The following is a 19,527-nucleotide window of genomic DNA, read 5'->3' on the forward strand; positions in this document are numbered from 1 at the left end:
AAGCCAGATTATATTATCTCTCAACAGATAATATAGCTCTTTTCTTTTATTAACTGTTCTCTGTACCTACAACCATCTCCTGATATTTGGTAAAGTACTGCCTTTACATGTGTGTCTACCTCTTAATTTAACACACTATATCTGCATGTAGATATAATGTACCTAATACTGTAAACTTAATGTTGCTTGAGTCAGGGCCCCCATGCTTGAGACACTAATACAGAGTGTGTTTGCACTTAGCCATGGGCTGGGCTCAAGAACCTGCTACCAGGGTTGATGTGGATTACCTAGAACACTTCCTGCAGTACTGTATTCATATGGCATTTTTATTTTGTCATTGTCATTGTGGGGTGTGTGTGTGTGTGTTTTAATGGGAATCTTGTTTTAAAATGTATTTCCTTTTTTTATATAAATTTATTTATTTATTTATTGGCTGTGTTGGGTCTTCATTGCTTCACACAGGCTTTCTCTTGTTGTGGGGAATGGGGGCTACTCTACATTGTGGTGTGTGGGCTCCTCATTGCTGTGTCTTCTCTTGCTGTGGAGCGTGGGCTCTAGGCGCGTGGGCTTCAGTAGTTGCAGCATATGGACTCAATAGTTGTGGCTCGCAGTCTCTAGAGCACAGTCTCAATAGTTGTGGCTCACAGGCTTAGTTGCTCCATGGCATGTAGTTTCCTCCTGGAGCAGGAATTGAACCCGTGTCCCCTACATGGGCAGGCGGATTCTTAACCACTGCACCACCTAGGAAGTTCCAAAATGTAATTTCTAAAGTTAACACAAAATGTTTTATTTGTTTTGCAGTATATACAATGGAAAGGTACCTTAAATTTTTTGTTGTTCTCCTCATCATCAGTATTCCTAAGTACTCATGGTCACTTCCCCTGGTATTCATTGGACCTCACCATCACAGGTCACACTCTGTGTGTTAGTAACCCTGGGAAGGGAAAGGTGAGAAGGCCCCACTGACTGGCTCTCCTGTCTGTGGCTTTCCTGTGCCCTGCCCTTGTCAGGCAGTAGTAGGGCCCACTGTGTGTTGGAGCTCAGGTTCCAGGTCAGGTTGCTTCAAGGGCCATCTTGAGTGGAAGGGTCCTCTCAGGTGATGTGAAGCCTCAAGCACATGAATCCCATCCCTGTTATCTCTAGTGTCACCTGCTGCTGTGGCCCTGGCAAGCTCTCCTGGCTGCCTAGCACTCCGTAGCCTGAGTATGTGAATGACACCATCATGCTGACATGCATGGAAAGGACTTTGGCATCCATTTGGCACTCCTTTTCCCTTGTTCAATATTAGGTTTTGGTTTGCCCCCTGCCATTGTTTCCAAAGATCAAGGAATGTCACTAACATTTTAAAGGACCAATAAGAACCTCCTGTTAACTAAATCTCTTCCCATGGAAGCATACTCTCCCACTGAGAGGAAGGTGCCTGGGCTCTGTTTTGTCCTTTGCATTGAGAATGGTGTGGGGATCAATGTGTGTGTCTGTGATTGTTTATTGGGTTGATTTGCTTTTTGGTTTTCCTTTGTCCTTTTTTAAAAATACATCCTTCCTGGGACTTCCCTGGTGGTCCAAGGGTGAAGAATCCATCTTGCAATGAGGGAATACCATTTTGATCTTTGGTCAGGGAACTAAGGTCCCACATGCTGTGGGGCAACTAAGCTCATGCACCACAACTACTGAGCCCATGCCACAACTAGAGAGCCCACATGCCACAACTACAGACCCCATGTGCTCTGGAGCCCGTGTGCCACAACTACAGAGCCAGCACCACAACAAAAGATCCCACGTGCTGCAACCAAGACCCAATGCAGCCAAAAAATACATAAATAATAAATTTTAAAAAATAAAAAATTTAAAAATAACAGAAATACATCCTTCCCACTCATTACTAAATTAATTTCTATTTTTGAGAAGTTGAGTCTCAAAGTGTAAAAAAATAAATCTCCATTCATCAGGTGGATGTTGTAAGCCTCACAGTGGTTGTGAAGTGAATTAACTTTGATCACTCTTCATCTTACAGTTTTAAGATTAGATTGGTTAGGAAATCCCAGAGGGCAGGGCGGGGGGGGGGCGGGGAGGAGGCAATTCTTCTGAAAGAATGGACTGCTTATTGTTGTTTTGTATGTTTAGTATAGAAGTTCTTTTTCCTTGGGAGATCACGGCCCTTGAATATGCACACAACCTTTGAATTGTGCCTACTGAGTTGTAGCAGGGGACTTTGGCACCCAAGGAAGTCTGACTTTCTGGGATTATGGTAGTAATTCCCAGCTGTACTCTGGACTTTATTTTGCTAACCATAATTGAACAACTGTAAATTACTGCTATATTAATGTTTTAAAGCACTGGGATAATCTAATTCTAAGTTGTAATTAATTATCTTTGCCAATTATCTGTTTGAAATAAATTTGGATCTGAACAGCTATTGAAAACATTAAATTATACAGATATTATTCATGGCAGCTGTGTACTGTGGCATGTGCTTAATAAAAAACAAAAACTTTGACCTTTGTCCAATAAATTGCTAAGTAATGTTGATAAATCAAGTATGAATATTATGCAGTACACCTGATCTGGCTACATGCAATTGTTACTTTAGCTACTAATTCGAAGCCAACACTCTTAATAAAGTGTTGCAATACTCTGAAACAAAAGTGAGAATTTTATCAAAGAACTAAAAAATATAAAAAAGAACCAGAGAGACCAGAAGAATGCAATAACTGATATGAAAAACACACTAGAATGAATGAATAACAAATTAGGTGATACAGAAAAATGCAAAGGTGATCTGTAATATAGAATAATGGAAAGCATTATATTGGAACAGCAAAAAGGAAACCAAATTTTAAAAAGTTAGCATAGCTTAAGGAATCTTTGGGATAACATCAAGTGTACCACATTAGCGTTATAGGGTTCCCAAAAGAGAGGAGAGAGAGAAGGGGGTTGAAAATGTATTTAATCAAATTATGGCTGAAAACTTGCCAAATCTGAGCAAAGAAATAGATTTTCAAGTACAGGAAGCACAGAGGGTCCCAAACAAGATGAACCCAAACAGACCCACACTAAGACATATAATTAAAATGGCAAAAGTTAAAGATAAAAAGAGAATTCTAAAGGCAACTAGAGAGGAATAGTCATACAAAGGAATTCTCATAGGCCTACAAGCTGATCTCTCTGCAGAAACTTTGCAGGCCAGGGTAGCATGACGTATTCAATGGCTAAGAGGGAAAAACATTCTCCTAGATATTCTACCCAGCAAGACCATCATTTAGAATAGGAGGAGAGAGAAAGAACTTCTCAATGAAAAGCAAAAATTATTAATAAAAGAGTATATCAATACTAATCTGACCTAACAGGAACTGTTAAAGGGTGTTTAAGTGAAAAGGAAAAGGCCACACAAGAAATAAGAAAAATCCCACTGGTGAAGGTAAATATATAGTAAATGCTGTAAACCAACCCCTTAAATAAGCTACTACCAAGGTTAAAAGACAAAAATTGTAAAATCAACTATAAGTACAATAAACAAGGAATCGACATGAAAATGTAAAATATGACATCAAAAACACAAAATGTGGAGGAGAAGAGTAAAACATGTAGAGATTTTAAAATGTGTTTATCTTAAATGACTCAGTTTAAAACAAGTAAATATAGTTAAAGGACAAAATATATAAACTCCATGATAACTACAAATACAAAAACTACAATAGATACTAGAGAGACATGAACATGCACATACTGCTAAAGAAAATCATCAAACCAAAAGGAAAGAGACTAAAAGAAAAAGAAAACAACAGAGAAAAACTACAAAAACAACCAGAAAACAAGTGACAAAGAAATAAGTATGTGTATATCAATAATCTCTTTAAATGTAAATGAACTAAATGCTCCAAACAGAAGACATAGGGTAGCTGACAGAATGAAAAAAGAGACCCATTTATATGCTGCCTACAAGAGATTCACTCCACATCTAAAGACACACAAAGACTGAAAGTGAGGAGATGGAAAAAAGATATTCCACACAAATGGAAACAAAGGGAATGTTGGTGTAGCCATATTCATATGAGACAAAGCACACTTGAAAACAAAGCCAATAACAAAGACAAAGAAGGGCATTATATAATGATAAAGGGATCAATACGAGAAGAGTATATAACATCTATTAACATATATGCACTTAATATAGGAGCACATAAATATATAAAACAAATATTAACAGACATAAAGGCAGAAATTAATAGTAATACAACAATAGAAGGGAAAAGGGGACTTCAACACCCCATTTACATCAGTGGACAGTTTATCTAGACAGAAAATCAATAGGAAAACAGTGGCCTTAATACCATATTAGACCAGTTGTATTTAATAGATACCTACAGTGCATTCCATCCAAAAACAGCAAAATGCATTTTCAAATGCACATGGAACATCCTCCAGGATGGATCACATATCAGGTCACAGTATGAGTCTAAGAAAATATAAGGAAATAATAATTATATCAAGCATCTTTTCTGACCACAACAATAGGAAACTAGAAATCAATTATATGAAGAAAAATGGAAAAAGCACTAACAAATGGAGATTACACAAAATGATACTAAAAAGCCAATGGGTCAACTTAGAAATAAAAGAGGAAATCAGAAAATAACTTAAAACAAATTAAAATAAAAATGCAAATGTATGGGATCCAACAAAAGCAGTTTTAAGAGGGAAGTTTGTAGCACTACAGGTATGCCTAAAGAAACAAGAAAAATTTCAAGCAGCCTAATGTACCATCTAAAAGAATTAGAAAAAGAATAAATAAACCTCAAAGTCAGCAAAAAGAAGGAAATAATAAACATCAGAGCAGAAATAAATAAAATAGGCACCAAAAAGTTGAAAAGATCAATGAAAACAAGACCCAGTTTTTTGAAAAAAACAAACAAAATTGATAAGCCTTTAATCAGGCTCATTAAGAAAAAGAGAAAGGACACATTAAAATATTAAGAAATGAAAGAGGAGAAATTACAATAGCAGCATTATTGCCAAGATATGGAAGCAACTTGAGTGTCCATCAACATATGAACTGATAAAGAAAATATTTTATATATATATCTGAAATATATAAATCCTTAAGCATGTTTTAAAGTGAGAATTCACAGTTGTTGCCTTCATGATGTAAGCACTATGGTAGAGCTAATTGGCTGCTCACCTAAAGATCTATGAGTTATCTAAATGGACGTTGTAGAGAAGCTGGGCTATAAAAGCCCTCTTTCCCTACATGGCATCCTGCTCTGCACACCTTCCTCTACTCTCCTTTTTCCTGCCCAGTGCTTACCGCTGCCCTTTGGGTCCCCAGGGCCCAACAGTGATGACCATCCATGGTTTCTCCTCCAGCCTATACCAACCTTCACTTAATCTCCTTCACAACTCAAACTCATCCATCCTGTGTGGAGTAGAGCTGCCAAGTGGCTTCATCTAGGACTGAGTGTCCCACCCAGATTTGTCTCCACCAGATGGCTCTCCTCAATGAAATCTTCTTTCTGGACCTGTGGTCAGTTGAGTTTGTAATTCTTGCATTAAACCTATCTTGGTTGTTTTCATGATTTAATTTCTGATCTCTGTTGACACCAACCATGTCATAGGGCACTTCTCCATGCCCACATTGTACCTTGAGGGCATGCACATGAGCACATTTAGCAAAGTCTGCTTTAAGTTATCATCATTCTTATGTTTCTGTATGTCAAAGATCAGGTTTCTCAGAAGGAGAGGAAGACAAGTTTCACATGCAAAAGGTATATTAAAGAATGCTCTCAGGATTGAAAATTTTGGTGATGGAAGGGAGTGAAAACAAAATTGGATGCAGGGACACCTGCTTCTCCTAGTGTGTCTACACAGAATTTACTTGACATCCTTCTGCTGTGGGTTACAATTCTAATGACAAGGTTGGATTTCTTTAGTTCGATAAATTGTTCTAAAAGTGAAAAAAAAAATTGGATGAGGGAAGAAGTTGCCTGCACTGTCTCAGATGATACTGCAGGGAGATTGTAGCTGGGGGACTGTGGAGATGGGATGGCCTTTCAAGGTCAAACTGAGGCAAGGTAGCCAGGTATGTGTACCCTCCATTGACTAGTCATGGGATTCAGGCAGCTCCCCAAGGAGAGCCATGGCCTTAGACAAGGTGCCTCTCCTCAGACTTGTGTAATTCTTGAGAGGGTCAGAGTTGAGAACTGCCACCTGCCCACTCTTCCAGAAGAGGGATAAAGGATCTGTGTATTCTATTCTTTGGAATCCAAGAGGCTCAACTTTCCTCTGACATTACCCACACTCAGCATGGACATGATAGATGGAATTGATGTGTTAATCTGATCACCTCTGGTGAGAGAATAATTTATATTTTCAGTAGGGCATATTCATATCTCCTCCAATCAAACTACAGTTGATTAAGTGGGGTTCCCAAGGCCCAGAGCTATATATTCAGTGGAAGTGCCAATCTATCCCTGCCCCCCACCACATGGACACCTCCCCAGGAGTTTTCTGAGAGCACCAGCCACTTCCTTGTTTCTCAGGCTGTAGATGAGTGGGTTGAGCATAGGGGTAATCATGGTATAGAAGGCAGAGACTACCTTATCTTGCTTAGAGGAGTGGTAGGTCTGGGGCCGCATGTAGGCCATCATGGCAGCCCCATAGAAGAGAGACACCACTGCCATGTGGGAGGAGCAGGTAGCAAAGGCCTTCTGACGACCTTCAGCAGAATGCATGCGGAGCACAGTCACCAGGATCAGCAGGTAGGAGACGGAGATGACAGAGAAGGGCAGGAGCAGCATGAGGACGCAGCACACATAGATCATAGTCTCATAGAGGGAGGTGTCAGCACAGGTCAGCTTAAGTATTGCAGGGATATCACAGAAGAAGTGGTCAATCTCCTGGGAGCCACAGTAGGGAAAGCTCAGGGTGTAGATGGCCTGAATCAACCCATCCACCAGGCCAAAGAGCCAACACAGTGCCACCATGAGCCAGCAGACACGGCGGTTCATGACCACTGAGTACCTCAGCGGGTTGCTGATGGCCACATAGCGATCATAGGCCATGAAGGCAAGCAGGAAGCACTCATCCCCTAAGAGGGTGACAAAGAAGAGGATCTGGAGCCCACAGCCTGTGAAGGAGATGGAGCCATGGCCCAGGAGGTAGTCGATGGCCATGCGTGGCACAATGGTGGAGATGAGCATGAGGTCCATGAGGGACAGCCAGCTGAGGAAGAAGTACATGGGGCTGTGCAGGCGGGAGTCAGTGTTGATGAGGAAGATCATAAGCCCATTTCCAGAGAGGGCCACCAGAAACATGACCATGATGATGGAGAAGAGGAGGAGGTGCAGGGGTGAGTGGGTGAAGAGGCCCAGGAGGATGAAGTGGGAAATGGACGTCTGGTTTTCCACCAAGGCCATTGTTCCTGCAGAGGGGTGTGCCAGACAGAGGACTGGGAACTGGAAGCAGGAGGTTTATGGTTAGTGCTATAATAGTGAGGTCATTACAACTTTTTCCTATGTGTTGCCCTCTTTAAATATTATTTGGTTTAGAATAAAAGGCATGTCCTGTTACAAGAAAGAATCTCTAACAAAGATGTGGGCTGTTGTTACTGATGCTGCTTTAACTCTAGGACCTGCTGCACCTAGTTGAGAAGCCAATGTTAAGCTATTTGTTGCTGAAGTGGGCACTGCTTTTGCCTCTACTAGGATGGGTCTGTCTCCAGCCCACATAGCTGCTTCTCCTACAAAGCTCTAGGCCAGCCTCACTCAAGCATTTGCTTTTTTGGGTAAAAGTCCTAAAGCAGTGAAGACATTTACCAACTGTATGAACTGGGCATATACATAACCTTTTTGAACCTCAGTTTTCTCATATTAATTTGGGACAACAACTCTTATAAATTGGTAGTAAAGACTAACAACATAAGCAATTCCTAGTAATCCAGAAATGATGACAGCTGATGTTATTTGAGCATTTATCATGTTTCAGTCACCATGATGGGACTTCTGTCACATCCTAACATTCAATCTCCATAACTGCCTTGAGAGAATGATGATTATCCCCATTTCACAAGTGGGGAAAGTGAGACAATGGGAGGTATATGAATTTTTTTCAAGCATAAAGATCTAAAACAATTTCTAAGAAGACAGTAGTTGAGAAACTGGAGGCAATCCAAAAGCCCAACACAAAGGAAAACTTAAGTAAATCGTGGTATGATCAAAAGATAAAATAATATATTGTTAGTAGGATACTTATGACATTTTAAGACTGAGAAAAAGATATATCAACTAGTATTTTTAAGTATTTCAAAAGACTAGGAGAAATATGCCAAGATATTAACCATGTGGTTCCATCTAGGTAGTGGGGTTAAGTGTGATCTCCCTCCAATTATTTGTATTTTACCCATTTTCTATAAGGAATATGGAAATATAATTTAATTTTAAAGTGACATATACTTATACTATGTATAAGATCAACCTCCAAAACTCTGCATCTTTCTCATATAATACCACTATCCAATTAGTAAAAGAAGTAGAAAAAAAAAAATCTTATTCACAATTGCAAGAAAAACTGTGAAGTACCTAGGAGAGAACTCTAATGCTAAAAATTATAAAAACATAACTGAAAGACAGAAAAGAAGGCCTGGAGGAAGTTATGCATGTTCTTAGAGACATAAGCTCAACATTGTAAGGATGTAAATTCTCCCCAAAATTAACCTATAAAATCCATGTGATCCCAATTAAATTCCCAATAGGAGCTTTGCAGTTTGGAAATGACAGCAAAGAGGTAGAATTCTCTCATGTCACCCAAAATAAGTAAGGAGATTAAGAGCAAAAACAGTCCATGTGAATGAAGTTGGGGTTAAGTGAAAGCAGAACCCATAAAATAAAATTGGAAAGGATACCAAAAGTGGTGGAAACTGAGCAAAGTGGGGGAAAAAAGTGGAAAAAGGACACCTGTGAGTGTAAACCACAAAATAACCTCTCCAAAGATAGGGGCAAAACCAAAACCACTAGTTTCAGCCCGCAGAAGCTAGAAAGTGGTACAAGGAACTTCTTGGGATTCAGTGTAACCCAAGGAGCAGCAGAGAAGGAATTGAAGAAAGACTCATATGGATGAGCCATATTTGCAGCAAGAATTCTGTCTTGATGGCAGGGAGAGAAGACATGATGTGCATTAGGAATAGCCTCACAGTTCTCCATCCCAATAGTCCAAGGAATCCTAAATGGTATCCTCAACACCTAGAGTTCAGCAACCCATGATATACTAACAACTTGAGTTAAAATGGCAGATTGAACACACTTAATATCTGTTTCCTCCAAAAACCCACTGAGAACAGCATTAGGTAAAATGAGAGCAAGAGGAAAGACAATAACAAAAAAAAGTTTTTAGAACCTGGAAGCAGATGGGTGGATGATAACTACCTTGCAGACCTAAGAAGACTGGTATTTGATTAAGTCAGGGGAGGGCAGACTGAAAATAAGGATTGCTTGAAAGTTTACTGAAGAAGTACAGTTCCCTCCCAACTCCACATATATAGGCCCTGCTCCTTGTTTATCCTGGCAGAAAGTAGGAGAACAGTTCTCCAGCAAAGGTGAAGCCAAGGATTCCAAGTTCAGGAGAGACCCAGTGGAGATGAGGGCTCTGTGACAAGGGAACATGTGAAGAAAGGGGGCTCCTAGGACCCAGATTATTCCCTTTAGGTGGGAAAACAGATGAGGTTCTTCTCAATCCAGGAATCTGACTGGCTCAGGAAAGATCTAAAGAGACTGATGTTGGAAGTTTAAAAAAATAAAATAAAAGCCCAGTCATTTCACCCAAAGTGAAGCCGCAATTGACATGCCCCACCCACATACTCAGGTTCTCCTATGTGTTTCTTACTGCTCCACATTTTAATACAAGCAGACAACAAATTGTCAGCAGAGATCTGAAAAATGTCTCCATTCTCAAAAAAGGGAAGGAAAATGAACAAAGCAAAACCAATAAAAAAAAGACTCAGATTATTAAATATTCTTCTAATCAACATTTGTTGAGATAAAGAAAGGTAAACATGAAACAAGAATAAGATATTATAGATAAAAGAGCATTCAGAGGGTGGAGTGCTTTTTTTTTTTCAATTTTTAAAATACCTTTGGACTTAGCAGTTCTACTTGTAGGAATTCATCTCACAAATATATGTGCATATATGTGAAATAATGCACAGACAAGATAGTTTGCTGTAGATTTGTTTCCAGTAGAGAAAAGCTTGCAAATGATCTAAGCATCTATCAATACAGGAAAAATTGGATAAACAATGGAATAATATGCAAATATGCAAGTGAGGTTGCTTTTTGTGTGTTGTTACAGAATTCGCCCCAAACTATGTTGTTCAGTGTAAAAGGCACATTACAGAGCAATGTACACAGTGTAATTGTACAAATAGGATGTTATATTATATACTATACATTAATTATGTTACATACAATTATGTAATTTAAGTATTGTGTTATAATCATATAATTAGATTACATTATATATCATATATCATGGAGTATTATATAATATTACATTTACCTATATATGTATAAAAAAAGAAATGAATATATTTCTGTATATATTTATAGCTATAAACATCTAAAATCTGTGAAAGAACACTGCCAATTATTAGTTTTCAACAAATACTCACTAAACATTTCATCTCACCTGTAAAATGAAGACAAGAATAATCACCTTCCAGGGTGGTTATGAAGATTAAGTGAGTTCATGCGTTCGAAAGCACCAGACACTTGCCTGATTCACACAGAAAAGGGTCAACAAATGGTGGCTATTGTTGGTTGTTGAGCAAAGGAGCAGGGCTAAGCCTGTTCACTTGGTGTGAGAGAGACAAGGAGACAGGAGAAGGGGAGAAACTACTAGTAAGAATCTGTGATGGTCCAAGCAGGAGATGGCCATCAACTGTGTTACCTTGGGCAGGTTCCCTAACCATTCTGATCGCATTTTATCATCCATTCTGTCAGTGAGAATAAAATAGGATTGTGTATATGAAGCCCCTACTCTAGTGTCTGGCACATAGTAAGTATCCAGTACACAGGGGCAGCTATAATGATGTCTAAAATCTCCATTACTTATTATGCTCTGGCATGGGGGTAACAAGAGATATGTAAGAAAGGAAAGTTATTTTTGTTGTTGGTGTTGTTATTGTTGTTGTTAAGTGCATTGCATTAGAGTTTGAATTTACAAGTTGAAAGGAAATTTGGCCACTGTTTAATCTGGCTCATATATGCATCAACTGACATTCAATAAGTGCTTTTAAATCAATTGTTTGGAAAAACTAAGCTTTGACAGTAAAGGTGGCCCCACTCCAATGTAATCTCCTCCTTTGGTAAAAATTGTGATGCAAATTTTTCCTGATAAAGCCTTACCAGGTGGCTAACACAGACATAGTCTCAGTCAGGCAAAGCAGGAGATATCTTAGTACAGGAAGGCCATCCTGCATCCCTCAGATCCAACTTGCAGAGTCCAAGGCTGTGCATAAGAGACTCTTGCAGAGGCTTACCTGGGAATTTTGGCAGAGAGCCTTGAAGCAGAAAGAGGAAAAGTTAAAGCCATGGGAGAGCTTTCTCAAAGAGAAGGAAACTATAGGGTAGAAAGGAAAGGGGGTAAACACACCAAGACCTGTTTCTCCAAATAAGAGCAGAGCCCTGACTGTCCTTCAAGTAGAAGGGGTGTAACAGAGAACATCCAATAGAGGAAAACAAAAAACAAAAAAAAAACTTATGTGGTGTTGGGAACAGACAAGCAAAACTTGTTTTCAAGATTTGGAAACATAAGCACAAATGGGAGATAAACATGAGAGGACTTTACTGTAGTCTTTCAAAATTTAACAAGATATCAGAAGCACTCTCCCAGTACATTAAAGGGGCCAGTTTCAGGTGGTCTAGCCATCGTTGCACCTCTTTAGACTTGAAAAGACAAATCATGTACACCATTCCTAAAACTGACAAGACCCTAGGGAAGAAATTTTCTCTTTCTTCCGAGTCTCAGTCTCTCAAGTTTTAAAATGAAAGATTCTATCAAGCAACCCTCAGGTGTTCTCTAGTTCTACCCATAGATTAAAGAATTAGGAGAAAAATAATTTCAGAAGCAAATCTAACCACACAAGAGTTTTCTACTTTAAGAGAAATAATACACAGGAGACTGGCAAGGAGAGTTGTGGGTTGAAAAAATATTTTAAGCATTTCATAGCAGACACGTGAAGTATAAGACATAGAGAGGAAGAACTTTACCTGAAACCATGTAATCAATGACATCAGGAAGGCCTGGAGAGTCAAGAGGCAGATCCCATTGGGAACCCTATGTCCTTGGTGAACAAATTCCACAACCCAGGGAGGGCTGATCAGATCAGTCAGTTGGGTCTGCTACAGGGTCTCTCTCAGTGCTGGGAAAACTGCACACCACCATCTTCTTGAAGGAAATGCACCTGAAATAGAAGCAGAAGGGAACCATTAAATGTAGAGAAATTTCCAGGGAAAGAAAGTCTTGTCTGGTCAGAACCCCTCTAGACTTTCCTTCTATCTTGTGAAAATAGCAGTTGATCAGGGTGCTTGGGGAACTCCCCATCCATTGGCAGGAAGTACCTGATGCCTTCCACCATGGCTGTGGAAAGCTTTTGAAGAAATGGGAAGAAATACCAGTTAAAATGGGAAGAAAATGGTTTGAAAGAAGGAACCCAAAAATCATGGAAGAAACAGCTTCATGCTAAAGCCCTAGAAGAATCTTTAGAGGTTAAGAAAAACCCATTCAGAAACAAAACTTAGAGAACGGAGAGACCATACAGCCCTCATCCAAAAGGAAAGCAGTATAGAGAAGGCCTGGACCAGGAAGGGAGGGGCTTCCAGCTGGGAGTCATCACAGGGTCTCTCACCTGTAAAAGAAACCCCTTGCTGGGCCAGGTGCAGCATCCAGATGAGGGGTTTTATTCCTTGTTACTTCGCACTGTCACTCATTGTTCTTCCTTCTGCTGTGACTAAGGAAATTTACTTCTGTTCTTACAAGTCCTTAGAGAACCCTCCTCTGTCACATATCTCTCCCCAGTCTGTTGCAATTAAACCTCTTGGGGAAGGAAGCCTCCAGCAAAGTTTTCTCCTCCTCTCAGCTCACCAACAAAAAAACTCTTTCCCTGGGGTTGATGGAGAGGAAAATGAGAAGAGATTCTGTGGGTCAGTCTGGGAAGAACTGGCTCTCCTTCTATTCCAAAACATAATGTGAAATGTTGGCTTTTGTTCTGGGTTGTTGCCCACATTGTAAATACCCACTAAATATTGTATGTAGGTGAAGCCAACAGGTCATCTTCCAGAGTCTTCCAGACTGTTTCCCCTCTGCTTCCTTCTGCCTCCTCAGATTACCTAGGCTATGAGACATTTCCATCCAAAATCACACTGATCTTTCTATCCTCAGAGCTCGGTTCCACTGGAATTCAATGAAGTCCTTGAGAGGTCAAAGAGTCAACAAACATTCTGCTCTGACAAAGGTGACATCTGTCCCTGGACTGACAGCCTCTTGCCAACTTTTTCATCAGCTCTGACCCAAGTGAGTTTCTGTCATACTAAAAAAATTACAAAAAGTAAAAGTATCATAGCATAGACACTTGACCTTGAAGTTAAACAGAGCTGGGTGCAAATATTTTTGGCCACCAACTTAGGCTAGGAACCCATCTGAACCTCAGCTTCCTTATTTGTAAAATGAGAATAATTGATTTACACTACAAAACATTTGTTGTGAGAATTAAATTGAATAGACAATTTAAAGTCATCTCCTTGTAGTAGGCTCTAAGAGTTGTAGTTACTAGTGTAACTTCCCTCCATTCTCTCTAAAGCCCCCAGAGGCAAAATACAGTCTTTATAAAAATAGTTTAAGAATCTCATTAAACAAATAAGCAAAGTCTATATTAAGCAACAGAAAAAAATGCCATGAGCTGAAAGAATTTAATTTCCAGAGTTACCACGTTATAATATTGAAAAGGTCCAGTTTACAAAGAAAAATCACAAAGCATGAAGAAAGTAAGAAAGTATAATCTATGCACAGAAGAAATGAACAGAAACTATCCTTGAGAAAGCACAGATATTAGACCTGCCAGAAAAAGACTTTAAATCAATTGGCTTAAATATTCTCAAGGAACTAACAGAAACCATGGACAAAAATCTACAGAAACTGGAAAAGCAATAAAGCATCTGTATGAATAAATATATAATATCAATAAATAGATACAAATTATAAAATGTAAACAAACAAAAAATTTGGAACTGAAAAACACAGTAACTGAAATGAAAAACTCATTGAGGGGGTCAATAGCTCATTTAAGAAGGCAAAAGAAAAAATCACAGAACATGATAATACGTCAATTCAGATTGTCAGGTCTAAGAAACAGAAGGAAAAAGGAAAGAATAAAGGATAATGAAAAGAGCCTAGAAGACCTGTGGATACCATGAGCATAGCATCATAGGCATGTGGAAATTCAAGAAAGAGAGGAGACAAACATACAATAAGACTATTTGAAGATGTAATTGTTGAAAACTGTTCAAATTTGATAAAAGACACAAATCAACACATTTAAGATCAATGAACTCCAAGAGGCAGAAACACAAAAGAGATCATTACAGAGACACATTATAATGAAATGTTCGTAGCCAAGGGCAAAGAGAGTATCCTGAAAGCAGCATGGCAGAAAAAACTCATCACATATACACACTCAATAAGATTTATAACAGATTTCCCATCAGAAACCCTGAGACCAGAAGGGTAAGAACGGACCTTTTAAACAACTGAGAGAAAAAGAAAAAAAAAAAAAAAACATTCAACAAAGAATTCTACATCTGGCAAAACTATTCTTCAAAGTGAAGGAGACATAAGACATTTCTAGCCAAGCAAAAGCCAAGGGAGTGCACTGCTAGTAGACCTTCTTTACAACAAGGGCATTATTCAGGCTGAAATGAAAGGGCATTAGACAGGAACTTGAAGCCATATGGGAAATAACACACTCCAGTAAAAGTAACAAAGGTAAATATGAAAAATTGTATTATTGTATTTTTGGTTTGTAACTTTTTATTTCCTATATTATTTAAAAGATAAATATTTTAAGCAACAATTATAAACCTGTGCTAATTGGCACACAATGTATAAAGATGCAGTATTTATGACAACAACAAAATAAAGTGGGACAGAACTATGTAGGAGCAGGTTTTCTTATGTAATAAAAGCAAAGTTGTATTAAGTCAAACAATATTATTATAAATTTAAGGTATAAGCTGTTATCCCTAAAGCAAATGATAAGAAAACCTATTTAAAATATGCACAAAAGAAAATGAGAAGGGGGTCAAAACAGTAAACTAACAAAAAAATCAATTATACCTAAAAAAAGGCAGTAATGAAAGAAATGAAAAATAAAAAAGTATAAGGCATATATGAAATAAATATCAAAATGGCAGAAGTAAGTTTTGTACCAAGTGGCCATACCAGCAATTACTTTAAATGTCAGTGAGTTAAACTCTCCAATTTTAAATTAAAGATTGACAGAATCAACTTTTAAAAACACAATACAATTGTATGTTATCTATAAGAGATTCACAGATTCAAAGACATAGTTTTACATTTTTTATGTAAAAAAAAATGCTCCATGAAAATACATCAAGAAAAAGCTAAAGAGGCAATATTAATATCAGAAAAGATATAGTTTTTAGAGGCTTCCTTGATGGTCCATTGAGTAAGACTCCATGCTCCCAAAGAAGGGGGCCCAGGTTCAATCCTTGGTCAGGGAAGTAGATCCCACATGCATGCTGCAACTAAAAGTTCCCACATGCCACAACTAAAGATCCTGCATGTTGCAATGAAGATCCTGTATGCCACAATTAAGATCTGGTGCAGCTTAAATAAATAAATATTTAATTCAAAAAAAGAAATAGTAGTTTTCAAAAACCATTAGAGGGCAGAAGATCAACATGATGAAGTAGAGGAACATGAAAACATCAGAAACATATCTATATGTGGAATAATTCTCATTGAAATCTAACTGGATACTGGCAGAAAGACTCCTGTACAATAAGATTGTAAGAAATATCCATATGGTATTGGGTAGGAAGGGAACAGAAGAGTTCAGGTCCAGAACTGTGCCCCTTGGATGGGACTTAGAGGGAAAGGGAGATTACATAGGTTAAATGAAATTCTACCATTTGTAACAACATGGATAGCCCCAGAGAATATTATGCTTAGTAAATTAAGTCACACAGAGGGGGAAAAAAAACACTATATGATGTCACTTATAAGTGGAATCTAAAATATTGTACAAATAAGATTATTTACAAAACAGAAACAGGCTCCCAGTCATGGAAAATAAACTTATGGTTAAAGGGGAAGAAGGGGACAAACTGGAAGTATGGGATAATTTTAGAAAGTAATTAAAAATTAACTTTTAAAAAAAGAAAAAAGAAGAAAAAAGGAATTCAAAGCATTAGTAACAAGAATGCTAACTGAAATAGGAAAGACAATAGATTTTTTTAAGTGAGAATTTTAGCAAAGAACTAGAGAATATAAAAAAGAACCAGACAGAATTGAAGAATACAATAACTGAAATGAAAAACACACTGGGACTGAATCCATAGTAAACTAGGTGATACAGAAGAAGCACAGAGGGTCCCAAAGAAAATGAACCCAAAAATTTCCACAACAAGATATATCACAATTAAAATGGCACAGCTTAAAGATAAAGAGACAATTCTAAAGACTGCAACAGAAATACAAAGAGTCATACACAAGGGAATCCCCAAATAGCATTCAGCTGATTTCTCTACAAAAACTTTACTGGCCAGAAAAGAGTGACATGATATATTCAAAGTGCTGAAAGGGACAAACATGCAATCTAGATACTTTCCCCAGCAAGATTATTATTTAGAATAGAAGGAGAGATAAGGAACTTCTCAGAAAAGCAAAAACTGAGTCCACCAACACTAAATTGACCTTACAAGAAGAATTAAATTGTCTTCTCTAAGTGAAAAGGAAAATGGTACACAAGAAATAAGAAGTTATAGAACAGAAAAAATCCCATGAGTAAAGGCAAATATATAGCAAACACAGAAGATCAACCACTTAAATAGATGGTACAAAAGTTAAAAGACAAAAATTATAAAATCAACTAAAATACAATAAAAAGTTAAGGGATAAAGATGTAAAATATGATATCAAAGATGCAACACATGGGAGAAGGGAGTAAAAATTGTACAGCTTTTAGAGTTGTTTGACTTAAATGACTGTCAACTTAAAACAAGTAGATACAGTAAAAGACAAAATATATGAACTCCATGGTAATTACAAATCAAAAAACTACAACAGATACACAAAAATTAGAGAAAAATGAACTTGCAAAAATTCTAAAGAAAATCATCAAACTGCAAGGGAAGAAACTAAAAAAAGAAAATAGCAGAGAAAAACTACAAAAACAACCAGAAAAAGTGACAAAATGGACAATAAGTACAAGCCTATCAATAATCCCTTTAAATGTAAGTGGACTAAATGCTCCAATCAGAAGACACAGGATGGCTGATAGGAAAAAAAAAAAAAATGAGACTCGTCTACATGCTGCTTACAAGAGATTTGCTTCAGTGCTAAAGACACACAAAGACTGAAGGTGAGAGGGCGGAAAGAAGATATTCCATGTAAATGGAAAGGAAAAGAAAGTTGGGGTAGCAATACACATATCAAAGTCACTTCAAAACAAAGTCTATAACAAAACACAAAGAGGGCATTACACTATGATAAAGGGATCAATACAAGAAGAGGATATAACATTTGTTAACATATGCATAACCTAGTATAGGCGCACATAAATATATAATGCAAATGTTAACAGAAATAAAGACAGTAATACATCAAAAGAAGGGGACTTCAACACCCCAGTTGCATCAATGGACAGATCATCCAAACAGAAAATAAACAAGGAAACACAAGCTTTAAATGACACAATAGACCAGATAGATTTGATTGATATCTATAGGGCATTCCACTGGAAAGTGGCAGAATAAACTTTCTTCTCAAGTTCACACAAAACATGGAAAAGGAAAGAACACATCTTGGGTCACAAATCAAGCCCCAGAAATTTAAGAAAATTCAAACCATATCAAGCATCTTTTCTGACCACAAAACTATGAGATTAGAAATCAATTACAGGGGACTTCCCTGGTGGCACAGAGGTTGAGAATTCACCTGCCAATGCAGGGGACATAGGTTCAATTCCTTGTCCAGGAAGATCCCACATGCCACAGAGCAACTAAGCCCGTGTACCACAACTACTGAGCCTGTGCTCTAGAGCTCACAGGCCACAACTACTGTGCCTGTAGTGCCACAACTACTGAAGCCTGCACGCCTAGAGCCCATGCTCCACAACAAGAGAAAGCCACTGCAATGAGAAGCCTGTGCACCACAATGAAGAGTAGCCCTTACTCTCTGAAACTAGAGAAAGCCTGCACAGAAACAAAGACCCAACACAGCCTTGATAAAGCTTTAGCCAGACTCATCAAGAAAATAAGGGAGAGGGTGTAAATCAGTAAAATTAGCAGTGAAAGAGGAGAAATCACAACTGACATCACAGAAATACAAAAGAATATGAGAGAATACTACAAACAACTATATGCTAATAAAATGGACAGACATAGAGAAATGGACAAACTCTTGGAAAGGTACAATTTTCTAAGACTGAATAAGGGAGAATTAGAAAATATAAACAGATCTATCACAAGTTATGAAATTTAAACTATAATTAAAAATCTTCCAACGAACAAAAGTCCAAGATAAGATGGCTTCACAGGTGAATTCTACCAAACATTTAGAGAAGAGCTAACACCTACCTGTCTCAAACTCTTACAAAAAATTGCAGAGGGAGGAATACTTGCAAATTCATTCTATGAGGCCTCCATCACCCTGGTACCAAAACCAGATAAAGATATCACACAAAGAAGGAAAATTACAGACCAATATCATTGATGAACATAGATGCAAAAATCCTCAACAAAATACAAGCAAATAGAATCCAACAGCACATTAAAAGGATCATACACCATAATCAAGTGGGATTTATCCCAGGAATGCAAGGATTCTTCAATATATATATGCAAATCAACCAATGTGATACACCATATTAACAAATTAAGGAACAAAAAATATATGGTCATCTCAACAGATGCAGAAAAAGCTTTTGACAAAAGTCAAAACCCATTTATCATAAAAGCTCTCCAGAAAATGAGCATAAAGGGAACTTACCATAATAAAGGCAATATATGACAAACCCACAGCAAATATCATTCTCAATGGTGAAAAATTGAAAAATTTCCACTAAGATCAGGAACAAAATAAGGATGTTCACTCTTGCCACTCTTATTCAACATAGTTTTGGAATTCTTAGCCACAGCAATCAGAAAAGAAAAAGAAATAAAAGGACTAGAAATTGGAAAAAAAGAAGTTTGCAAATGATATGATTCTATACACAGAAAATCCTAAAGATGCCACCAGAAA

The 19,527-nt window shown here is 37.8% G+C and overlaps 1 protein-coding gene across 1 annotated transcript; it reads right to left on the minus strand.

Moving 5' to 3' along the window:
• Window positions 1-6,461: 6,461 nt before the first annotated feature.
• LOC130836339 (olfactory receptor 56-like) lies at window positions 6,462-7,412 on the minus strand. The gene has a single exon (XM_057708392.1). It carries the CDS (start codon window positions 7,410-7,412, stop codon window positions 6,462-6,464), a length of 951 nt encoding a protein of 316 aa, XP_057564375.1.
• Window positions 7,413-19,527: the final 12,115 nt, after the last annotated feature.

This window comes from Hippopotamus amphibius, chromosome 15 (genome assembly GCF_030028045.1).
Source record: "Hippopotamus amphibius kiboko isolate mHipAmp2 chromosome 15, mHipAmp2.hap2, whole genome shotgun sequence".
Lineage (NCBI taxonomy): Eukaryota > Metazoa > Chordata > Mammalia > Artiodactyla > Hippopotamidae > Hippopotamus > Hippopotamus amphibius.

Bases quoted from the DNA above. Each gene is read 5' to 3' on its own strand.
- LOC130836339 (XM_057708392.1), bottom strand. From the start codon at position 7,412: ATGGCCTTGGTGGAAAACCAGACGTCCATTTCCCACTTCATCCTCCTG.